Source organism: Histomonas meleagridis, assembly GCF_020186115.1.
Source record: "Histomonas meleagridis strain 2922-C6/04-10x chromosome Unknown contig_14, whole genome shotgun sequence".
In the NCBI taxonomy this organism is placed as follows: Eukaryota; Parabasalia; order Tritrichomonadida; family Dientamoebidae; genus Histomonas; species Histomonas meleagridis.
This window is the reverse complement of record NW_027150770.1, coordinates 313,008-325,617: the sequence shown is the minus strand read 5'-3', so window position 1 is coordinate 325,617 and position 12,610 is coordinate 313,008. Positions and strand designations below refer to the sequence as shown.

Here is a 12,610-nt window from a genome sequence, read left to right as displayed (position 1 = left end):
ACAATTGTGGTATAATTTTTATTGTAAAGAATTCCATTATCTGTAGAAAAATATTTATTTTCATCAGAAACTTTAAATATTTTAAGTCTTATACACGATGAAAATGTATTTGGTCCAATTGAAGTTACTGACTTTGAAAGAGTAACATTAGCTAATAAAACACATGAATTAAATACACCACCACCAATGATAATGACTGAATCGCCAACTTCAAATGTTTGTAAATTAATCCATCTCAAAAAAGCAAAGTTTTCTATTTCTTCAACTCCATCAACATAAACATATTTTGCTGTGTTTTGATATTGTTCTCTTTTGTTATATTCATCCAAATTAGTTATCGTAAGTGTTTGTGTTGATGAATCATATTCCTCAAAAGAATAGACAAAAAATAAAATCAATAAAATAAGGTTTCTACGATAATAAATTCCTTTGATTTTGTTTATCCAATCTCTTGCATGTTTTAGAATGACAAAGATAAGTAGAACAAAAATAATAATCGAAATATAAATAAAATGTAAGAAAGATAAATATTTTCCATGAAAACAAAGAGAGAATTCTGTACATGTTAAATTATATTGAGTAGCAGAATGAGATAATGAGAAATTAATATCATATAATAGAAAATTAGTATCATAATTCATATTTGAATTATAAAATGATAAATAAAATGTAGGTAGAAATACATAATCCATACTCGTTATACAAAATAAATTCGAATAATTTTTATTTGTGATAATATTATTATTAAATTTAGATATATGTTGTGTTGAGAGTGAAAATTCTGATGATAAAATAGGTAAACATTGTATCATGTGAGTGTAAGTCATAGCATATAAATAAAAAGCATGCATACGGTTCCAATACAACAAAATAACTTGAAGAACTATGAGATCCTATTTGTCAAAAAATCACATCTTCAACACAGAAATTTTTGCATCGTTTTCAATTTTGTGAGGGAAGGTAGATACGATTCATTTTTGAGAGCCACGAAATCATAACACACTCAAAAAGTGGATATAGATTCGAGGAAAACAAATTTTAACATATTTACAAAAACTGACATTCCACAACTCAATTGACTAAGTTTGTTTGCTTGGAAAATTACAAAAAAAAAATTTATTACGAAACATATTTACAAATTAATTATTTCCTCAAATGAAAGGAATGATCAATGGAATCGGAGCATTTAATTTCTTTTGCAATGTCACCTGTAACGTTGCTACGTATTGGAACGAACTTTCTGCCAATTCGAAATGAGCCTTTAAGTTTTCATCTTTTTCATTTTTCTTCACGAATTCGAATCTTTTGTTATGTCTATGGAATATCATTTTGAGCTCTTTAAAAGCTCTTTTGATTACCGACGCGGGTATAAACATGAACGAAGAGAAAGGATAATCCGTCAACAGTCTATATAACAATCTCGACATTTCAGTGAGATCAGCGTAAGTGAATATGAACAAAGAAGAAGACGCGTTTAATATCTTCGGGAAATCATTTGGTTGCACTTCGACGAAAGTACAAAATCCATATTTTCTTTTATATGCAGATATGTCGTGATTATTTTCATATAAAATCGATTGATAACATAATGAACGTTGTCCATTATCAGAAGAAGGTATTAAGTTATCACAACCACAAAGTGATTCGAACATATTATAAATTTGTTCTTCGATAAGTTTATTATTATTTTGTTGACATTTACATGAAATTGGAGAAGGAGTATTTTGGATACTACAAGTAGAATTATGTAATAAAGAACGTAATAAAAATGGTTGTCGAATAACTAATGAATCAGGTAAAAGGAATTCATAAGGAATAAATTGTAAATCAATCGATGAAACAATAATTATTGGATTAAATCCTACATTAAGTGTTTTTAGTCGTGAGTTTTTATTTTTACCAAATAAAGCACAATCATCTTTAATAATATCATATTTATAATCATCAAATATTGTACTAAATAATGATGTTGATAATTTTGTTAATGTTGTTGTATAATTATTACTTGGAAGTTTAGTTTGTGATTTAGAATCAATATTTAATAACGTAATAATATATTCTATAAGTTTAGGATCAAATAAATTCGAATGTGAAATAAAATGTAAATCTTTTTTATGATATGAAATTGTTTGATTAATATTTATTGTGTTATCATAGATCGGTATCTTTTCTAAATAATTTTTAGATGGAATATATACAATTATTAAGTTAAATAACTTTTGTACTAATACTAATCCATTTAATATTGGATGCGTTTGACTTAAGATTTCAAATGATGTCGTCGATGGTATTTGTGATGAATGTTGTAATCGAATTCGTTCTGAATACGCTTCGATTTGTTGACATAATGAACGATTTTTATGATTCATTTCTTCATGTGTTAATTTTTCTTCTTTACATAATTTGACATTAAAATGAATCGAACATAATAAATCAGTGATAGTTTGTGTGTTATTATCAAGATAATCATCAAAGAAACCATTTTCTTGTAATATTGATGAAAATGAAGGAAATTTAACATTTTCTAAGTTTAATATATTTTGTGATATATTTAATGATGGATCAATAGGTGTTAAAGAATCTTGTTCAATACTTTTTAAACGATTATTAATATTATAATATAAATCATTCATCACATCGAAAACTATTAATTTCTCATTAATATATTGTGGCATAAATTCTAATAATAATAAACACATTTTTTGTAATAAATAATATATATAATTTAATCGCTTTAATGGTAAATCTGTTGGTATAAAATGACATCCACATACAAAATATTTAAAGAAATTTTCATATGCAAAATCATATTGTGTTTTAGCTTGATTTTCTTTCGATTTTTTTATATACATAATAGTAGCTAATAATTCAGTATGTATAATATAAAATGGATTTAATATTGACGTTGTTAAACTTTCGACATTTTTATAAAAGATATTTTGATCTTCTTTTTGATATTCGAATTTAAAAGGAAATTGGAAATTACCATTTAATGTTGATTCTGTTAATAAAATTGGTTGTTCATATATTAAATCAGGATAATCTAACATTAAATCTAAGATCATTAAATCAGTATAAGCAAGTTTAGCTTGAGATTCAACTCGTGTAAAACAAATTTTTGCAGCAACAAAAGAAGAAAATGTCATATTAACAATTTCTTCCAAATTATATTTTTTATTTTTATTAATAATATTACCAATTGAATTTGTTTTAACATTTTCAAATAAATTTATTTCATTATGACAATATTTAAGAGCTATAAATAAACTATTTGCTCTTAATAAAAAACCATTACCTAATTCATTTAATGATAATCGATTACAATAATGTATATACATCTCAGACCAATATAATGAATAACGAAATTGTTTCCGATCTAAATAACCTCTTGATAATATCTTTAAAAATGCAATGTTAGGATTAAAATTATTTGCTGAAGTAATTGAGAAATGTGAAGTATTTTGTACTATACTATTTTTAGCAAATTGTAAATTTGGTATTAAACTTAACATTTTATTAAAATTATTTTGTCTTAAATAAGTCAATGCTTTACAATAATTAATGATTTTCTTCATTTGAATTTTATCTGTTTGTGAATCAATATTATCCAATAAATTAATAGAAGGTTGAAATAAATGTAATTTAGAAAATAATATTGATAACGCAATTCCACTAATTATAGTATTCACTGAATTACCATTAGGTTTAAATTCTGTTGATTCTATTTGTCTATTTTTATTAGGACGAGGTAATCTTAATGAACCTAATGAAGTTACTTCTATTTTATCTCTTAATTTACCAGTAGTAATATTATATGTCGAAAATAAGATATATGATAATAAAGAAGAAGCTAATGAATAACATCCATAATCAATATATATACTCGCTGCTGTTTGTCCTACATATAAAGCTTCATCAACTAAATTGTTTTTAACATAATAACGAATAGCTTGTGTATAATGAAAGATAGCACGAACTGCATCATTATTCCTTAATGCTATTTGTGCTATTTGTGATGTATATGTATAATTACGAATATTCATTAAAAAGAAATTATCTAATATCGATGCACAATAATAATATTTGTTCATCTTTTCAAGCATTTCACCAAAAAATAAAAATGCTGAACGTACGCAAGGCAATTTCTTTGCTATAGGTATATTTGCTAATAATGTATATATTGCTTCAAATATAAAATTAGTAGAAAGTTGTAAATTAATATTTTCAAAATTTATTGCTAATGCAAAAGCAATTCTAAATGATATATAAGGTGAATAATTATGTGATATATAATTCTTAAATAAATAATTAGCTCTCCATTTCCTATCATTAATTAATCCATTAATAATATTTGTATTAATTGGTAATGATAATAATTCAAGTGATAATGGTGATCTCCCATGAATTAAAAACTCATAATCACAAACAGATAATATAGATACAAATGAACTCGATATCTTTTTGATTAATGGTGGTTGTTTTCTTTTCTCATTAATAGTTTTAATTTCAATGTTCTCAAGTTGTTCTTGTGTAGAATGTTCACTAAAATATGTTAAAGCTCTTAATACCATATCTTTCCCATCTCTTTTTAATCCAATATGAGCTTCTCTTTCCATTGTTAATAACTTTGTATACAAAGCGCCTCTCGTTTCTGTTGAGCTTGAATTAATATTAATAGTATGTAATGTCGGCAAATAAATCGAATAATATTGTGGTGATACCATTGAAGGTAATTGTTGCATTAACATTTGTGGCTTTTCTAAATATGATATTAAACTTATGTAATGATCTTTCGATTCTTCAAAATCACCTGAATCATCACTATGCCCAAATGCTGGTGCATGTATAGGATTTGATTTTGCAATGTTTTCTGGCTTTTGAACTCGTGATGAATTTCGACTTATTATTTTGATCGAATCAGTACGTTCACATCGAGTTGCAATTATCCAACTTTCGAATTGCGTAGGCGACATTTGACTAGTTCCATCACTTAATAAATATGTAACTGTTTGTGGTGGCTCACTTAATGTTATTGGTTGATAACGTTGTGATGTCGGAACTGTACCTAATGGATTTGTGTCAGTATTATTACCAAGTTTAAGTGATACTCGTGATTTATTTTGTGCTATGCTTTGTAATGATGTGAAAAATTCATCGTCTGATGATGATGAAAATAAATCGCCACTACTTTCATCATCTTCTTCAGATATGTTGTTTAATAATTCAGAAACTTTCGGAAAATATGTACTAAACTTTTCTAACGCTGATTGTAAGAGGGGATGGGCTTGAAACTTTAAGATTAAATCATTACATAACATTAAGATCATCGACTCAACGGTAAAATCGGGGAATAATATACTAATTGGTGATGGTGAAGGAGTCTTAAAAAATTCTTTTAATGACATCACAAGGTGATAAATCGATTTGGATTTGTCTGTACGATCTCCTATAAGCGCAAAATGAATTAATGAAAGTATTCGAGAATCCATCTTCATTTTGGAATATTTTAATAATTGGCCTGTTTCTTTTGTCTTGTAATAATTTATAAGTTCAATTTGTGCAAGGATAACTTGAGGAAGATCTTTGGAATGTATATTTTGAATTAATTTTTTGAATGATTTTTGGTCGGTTGTATCATTGATATATTTTTTGAGTGCATGCTCAAGGTCTGGTGGTGCAATATTTTCGGGAATAAATATAATTTCGGAAATAACTGGCTTAGTAAATTCATATTTGTCAAGACTTGTTAAAAGTGATGTAATTTCTGGTAGAACAGTCGTAAAGGAGGTAATCGTTTCTGAAAATTGTTCTTGAGATGCGCAGCGAGTTTGAGTTGGATTAATATCAATACCTGAAATTAACAAATTATTTGATTCACTATCATCAGAAAAGTCATCCCATAAATCCGAATCTGACCCACCTTCTGCCTTTAGCCCGATTAAAACGAGATTATTTGGCCTTGACATTGTTGCGTGATTATTTCTCGATTTGGGTGTTGACTTATTGAAAAACTTCTATCGATCACGGTTATATTCGTTCGTTTTTCTTGGAAAGTGGCTTGAATTTGAATAGCATATAATCGTAAACGTATTAAACTAATATACAAATTTGTGTCATAAAAATATCAAAATTTTATGGTCTAAAGTATTAATAATATTTTTAACAATTTTCATTAATTTCGTGGAAAGGCCCTTTATTTTTTCAACTAAACTCAAAAATCTAAAAATATTTGAGCAATGAAAGAATTTATTTGATATGTGATATGAAAAATTGTGCTTTATTCTTTGATTGTAATAACACAAATACAGACCAAACTTATCCTTTTTTTGGTTACACATGCACAAATTAAGTTATATATTAAATTTGCAAAGGCTCAATGAAAATCTGATGATATAGAAATATAAAAAAGTAAGTCCTTTTTCTTCATTTCATTAACGGTCGCCTAAAATGACGGTTTTAAGCCAAAATACGAACATACTCACTTAAATTTTTTTATAAGGGAAATGATCATTGAGTCGATCTTAAAATTTTCTCATTAAAAACCTTCTGCATCTGTTTTGAAAGCATTGTATAAATGAAACATATTCCAAAAAAATGGAAGATTATATCGTCATTAAGTATTTTTGTTTGTTCTCTCAGAAAAATTATGTCTTCAAAACTACACATTATTCAGAGACAAGACTCATCATCTTCTCCTCCAAAAAGTATGGCTAGAGCCATCTCAGAAAGTGCCAAAATCATGAATGCAAACATTACATTCGAAAAAAGATATATATTTTAATAAACAAACATTTGTTGACAGCACTAACTCAAGAATCTTTCTACAAGTCCTTTAAGCAGGTGCTGTGTTGATGGTTGGAGTGTCTTCAAATCAAACTCTAAATCATTATCTCTGTCTTCGTCATCTTTTTCTGCTTCCATTAGCAATTCGCCAATTTTGTTGAGTTGTGCTTCATCAGTAATTGAATTTATGTCTTTTGTCAGTTGTGCTAATTGCTCACGAGAAAGCGGTTTCACTTTGCCTTTATCTTTTTTCTGGAATTTTGGTTTAGATTTGTTGATTTGTGTTCCTGTAATGGGTCGCGGTTTTGATTTTGGCTTGGACTTTGCTTTTTGTTTCGTTCGCTTATCAATTGCAGGCATATCCCGCATTACTCCATTCATTTCTTGAAGGAGTGATTGAAGTTGATCATTCCAACCAGCAAGGACTGAATCGCTTAAATTAACTGTAAGTTTTTGAAAGAATTCGCTTAAGTCCTTTGTGATTAAATTTAATAAAACATTTTTGGAATTGTATAATAACGAATTTGACCATACTAAATTTACATCTGCTTTCCATTCAGCAACTGATTTGTATTGATTTTCTGTTAGTTTTTTCATGACTGTTCCAAGATCCATGGGGTTTTTAACAATTTTAAAATAATTTGGACATCCATCACGAACTGGATTTACAGGCTGTGCGAACATTTTTGATGTCTGCCGACTGAAGAGTTGATTCATTACATCAATGCACTTCTCCCATTGGGATGAAGAAAGTGACATTGGTGATGAGGTTGAAACGGACAAGGCCTCCCCCTTGGGGCGAAAAAGTGACTTATTCAAAACTCTTGGTTCCCGAAAAAATATAATACAAATTTTTCTATGTGATCTATCAATACCAGAATTGAACGACAAAATTTCAATGGTGTGAAAAGAACGATAGGGCTTACGTTTTGACAGGCCATGATCGCCCTTTTAAATGAAGACAAATCCATTCGTTTCATCTCAAGCACGCAAAGTTCGTAAGGCTTTCTTCAATGCCACCAAGGAAGAAAAGCACATCGCAATGAGTGCTCCTCTTAGCAAGGATTTGCAAAAACAATATGGAATCAAGCGTCTTCCAATTCGTCGTGATGATGAAGTTGAAGTTGTTCGAGGTCAGATGAAGAAGCGTACAGGACGTGTTGTTGCAGTCAAACTTTCAACAATGCGTATCAATGTTGAGTCAGTTACCAAGCAAAAGATCAGCAATGAAACAGTTTTCATTCCAATTCATCCATCAAATGTTGTAATCACAAAAATCAAGATGGACAAATATCGCAAGAATCTCATCGAAAAGAAACGTCAAAATCGCGAAAAGGCACTTCAAAAGCTCGGTCGCGCCAAGTAAGGTTTCATAAATAAAGCACATTTCTAAAAGTTTCGAAATATGAATTTTGAAAATTTCAATTTTCATTTTTTTTTTAGTTCACAAACAAAAAGAAATAATACCAAAAGTTAACCATAATTTTCATTTTATTTTTTCTTTTCTTGTTGCTGCTCTTGAGCTTTCTTCATTTCTTCCTTTGCCACTTTTCCTATCGTTGGGCAAATTTCATGTACAAAATCTTTTCCGTTTAAAATGGCTGTTGATCCGATATAGAACTCAACAGCTCCTTGGAAAAGATGTAATCCCATTGATCTAATTATTGAGGCTTCTGTTGGAACAATTCCACCAATGACAAATATCATTACTTTCTGTGAGGTTGACTTATCAATTCCGGACTTTCTGAAGAAACTTCTCTTTTCAACAGGTGGTGTATATGGCGTATTATTCTTTGCCATTACGTTCTTTTTAGCTCTTGTCATTTCGCCAAGAACTGCACTCTGAACCAACCGGCACAAAAGTGGCACATAACCGCCATCGTAAAAAGTGCCAAAAACGTCTTTATCGTTTGGATTTGTCATTACGTGGAAAGCTTTGTTCGTTTGTTCCCATGTAGGAAGTTTTGCAGTGAATATCTTGTAAGCAGGGATCTTAGCAAGAACAAGGTTGGCACGCACAAGGTTATCTAGATCGTCTAAGATTTGGAAACCAAATCTTTCAATCATAACACGTCTAAAGTTCGCAAGAACCTTTTCGTTAAGGCCACGCTGGTACAAGCATGATATACAATATTGACGTACAGCTTCATCCCAATTCTTATCAAGAATCATATATTTGTCAGCAAGTGGAGGAGCAATCTCAATACCCATTTGTGCTTGGTATTCGAATTCAATGGTTGTCTTGAAGTCTGGATCAGCTGATTTCATTTTTACCAGATAATCCATAAGATCAAGATGCAACGTAAGAAGTGGTTTGAGTAGTTTAAGACGCTCAGCGTTTGCCTTCTGCGCTTTAAATTGATTGTTATCAAGTCCAGCTCTCAAAGTTTGTTTCACTTTTCCAATCGCTGATACCTCAGTACTCACTTTGTCAACAGCGTCTTTTAATTGCATTCCTCGAATCTCTTGGAATGCTCCATCATTGTCATTAAGCGTAATCGTCATCGCTTTCGGGTCTATCGTCGGGGGAAGCGCCTCCGCGTCGGGGATCTTGACGTTCTCGGGCAGCTTAAGGATGCCAGTGTCCGTGTGAAGGTTTTCATCGAGGATGCCTTCGTATGTGAATTGGGTCATAAGCGGTGTATAAAGGTCACACGTTCGATCTAGAATGATAAGATGTGTAAACGATGGTGGTTCAACAAATGCATTTGTGGATATTTGTTCTTTCATTTCTTGTAAGATATGGTAAACACGTTCGGACATTGGCCCAAATGTATGGACTTTCTGAAAAACTCCATTTAACATTTCTATTTTGACGAGTGCACGGGAAATTGAAGTAAGATCATCAATGTCATGTTCAACAAAAACGCGCTTGAAACAACGAGGAACTGGTACTAAAAATTCATAGCTCTCAAGAGTGATAACATCAGCATGAAATTCGGAAACTGTAATTTCTTTTTCAATCCCTGATTCTTCAACAGCGAGTTGTGAAAGCCTACCATAGATAGGAATGATAAGAATCGTTCTTTTGAATTTTGGATATAGCTTAAACGCTTCACATACATCTCGAACGAGTTCATGATCGTTAGGCAGAATTGACACGAGAGTTCCAGATCCATTGGAGCCCTTAGCTTCAGATATATCAAGTACTTGTTTAAATGTACGGCTCATACGTGTTGGAGTAAGTAATTTTTTAATTCTTCCTTGGAAATTTTCTGGAATAATACAAATAGAACCTTCAGGGAATCCGAATGTAGTAAATTCTCTAATTGCTTGATCTATTATTGTTTGGAAAACAGTATCCTTCTGTGCTCCTGCCATTGTTCAATTTTGCGGAAAAGTGACGCCGTGATCGTTATAGTTCACAATTTTGAGAACAGTTCAAACGGTTTCCACACACAAAAATCGCTTTTGTTAACCATTGAAAAAGAGAAACACCGTTAACAAATGCAAATGCATTAAAAACATTTTTTATTTATCTATAGCAAACATTTCGTTGGGTAATTTAGCTCTATCTTCACTAGATAAGCAGCTAAAAAACGCTTGGAATATTTTTCTATTTTTTTTCACAAATTTTATTGTATTTTCTAAGTCAACAAAGCACCAATCCAATACTAAATTAAACCTAATTGGATTCCAATTTGTATCAAACTCATTAAATATTTGCACAATCAATTGTTTAATTTCAGGACCAGGCAACACTTTACTCAAAATCATTTTCACATTAATAAAAGCAATTTTAGAACCGTTTGGATAAATCTTTTGTAAAATTGCTTTAATTCCATTAAAAATCGCTTTGTTATATCTACCATTAGCTAAAACACAATTCACAATTAACCAAAAAACGGATTGAGGCAAATCTTTCCAAGTTAATGATTGCTTAAACAATTGTGCTACTTGTTTATCATCAGTTGGAAATATCACATTTATATCCGAATAAATATCACAAATTTTATCACATTCACAATTATATGAAAGAAAACGAATGAAAGGTGTTGAGTCGGCATCTTTTGGTATGTTTTTAAGGAATGGCAAAATGTATTCAAGTAATTCCGGCGACAAAACTAATGTTTTCGATAATGATGAGAATATTAATGTTCCTGAATCTTCATGATTCTTTAATAACAATTCGAGAACTTTAATGATTCGATTATAATCATCGGACATATAAAATATCATCCGCTTCATAAATGATGGACTTTTATAACATAACTCTGATAAGATTTGATCATTAGAACATTCCATAACAATGTCAAAATCTTTGTTGTCGATTAATGGGATTTCGAATTCATATAATTTCATGTTTTGGATTAAGATTGTAGTTAATTCGTTTGCAATGTTTTTCGATTCTTTCGTTTGCCATTTCATCTTTTGTAACGCCGTTGTTATGGCTGAACGCGTATCAATGTGCGGTGTAGTTTCTTCATGTTTAGGTAAAGCTAAATTAATAAACGGATTTTTCACATTTGCATAATATAAGGCTTCGCTGATAGAAAGCTTCATTTCATTATTATCGGATGCAATTCGTTCAATAAATCCAATTAATGTTGGATATGTTTCAAGAAGTTCCAAAAATGATTCAATTGTATCATGTCGTTCTTCGGGATATTCACTAGATAATGAAAGAATATCAAGCGATAATGAAAGACAAACTTCAAATAAATTCGTCATTTGTGTCGAATTTGGAGATTGAGAAATTATACTTTTGATGAGTTCCGTACGAACTGATGAAAAACGAGGATCGGCAAAAACAAAACGAATACAGTCAGAAACTAAAAGATGTGAAGTGCTCGGATTGGCATTAGAAAAGATTTGTATGGTGGCTTCATCTATGGAAATGGGATTGGTACTAGAAATGACCCTTTCGAATAACCTACGAATTGGTTCAGGGAGAATAAGATGAACAAATTCTTTCTGTGGTTTGGTAAAATAATTTTTGATATCAAAATCAAAGGAATAATCAGAAACAATTTGTTTGTCGAGACCAAAACGAAGAAATTCCCTACCGCAACGAGAACAAATTGATTTTTGTTCGTCAGAGAGAGTTTTTAAAATTCCTCTTAAATTTGAAGATGCAATTTGAAGTAATTTATCTTCTTTACGATTACTAAAAAAATTTAACATATTGCGTGCATCTATTTCTTGAAGAAATCTTATAAATTTATATGTGATAACACTATAAATTAATTGAGAATCCGAAGATTTTCTGTAATTTGGAAGTTCTCTCCCAATTTTGAGAATGCTTTCATTAAATTCTGATGTGAGTGGCTGTGTTGATGACTTAATAATTTCTGATGAAGCTGATTCTAGAAACTCTAGAATGTTCATTCTCAAAAGTGACGATTTTATGATTTTTAACGTTTTTTGTACAACACAGAACACCAAATAAAAGCAATAATTCATGTTTACATTTGTGAAAAATGCTACAACACATAAAACAATTTCTATGTTACTGTATATTTAAAACAATATTTGAAAATTATTCAAGTTATTTGAAATAGAAATTATGTAAGCAAGTATAAAAAAAAAAAATAAAAGATTAATTATATTAAATAAATATTTTAAATGTAACAATAGATCGACTAATCGATATAAATCCCTACTATTATTTATAAAAAACAAAACAATGACAAATTAACTTGTGCGATTTTTGTTTGTGAAGATTTTCTTCATTTTAATCTAATAAATTCAAAATAATGAGATAAAAACATTTTATTAATTCACATTACATATTCTCCGAGATCATTTTCCATATAAAACTTATTTCTTTTTTCAATCGGCAAAATACCTTTAGCGTATTTTAATGCTAATTCTAAATTTTCTTCGT

General features: G+C 29.8%; 3 protein-coding genes across 3 annotated transcripts; 1 reads left to right on the top strand and 2 right to left on the bottom strand.

Annotated features, from left to right (window-relative positions):
- Positions 1-6,804: 6,804 nt before the first annotated feature.
- On the bottom strand, positions 6,805-7,467 carry GO595_001432 (Bromodomain containing protein; the record flags this gene model as incomplete). The annotated part of the gene is made up of 1 exon (XM_067914230.1): positions 6,805-7,467. The coding sequence occupies one exon, from the start codon at positions 7,465-7,467 to the stop codon at positions 6,805-6,807; it is 663 nt and encodes a 220-aa protein (XP_067778424.1).
- A 271-nt stretch (positions 7,468-7,738) lies between these two features.
- On the top strand, positions 7,739-8,149 carry GO595_001431 (ribosomal protein L24; the record flags this gene model as incomplete). Its single annotated transcript, XM_067914229.1, has 1 exon — positions 7,739-8,149. One exon carries the CDS (start codon positions 7,739-7,741, stop codon positions 8,147-8,149), a length of 411 nt encoding a protein of 136 aa, XP_067778423.1.
- A 125-nt stretch (positions 8,150-8,274) lies between these two features.
- On the bottom strand, positions 8,275-10,104 carry GO595_001430 (Sec1 family protein; the record flags this gene model as incomplete). Its single annotated transcript, XM_067914228.1, has 1 exon — positions 8,275-10,104. The coding sequence occupies one exon, from the start codon at positions 10,102-10,104 to the stop codon at positions 8,275-8,277; it is 1,830 nt and encodes a 609-aa protein (XP_067778422.1).
- Between the last annotated feature and the right edge of the window lie 2,506 nt (positions 10,105-12,610).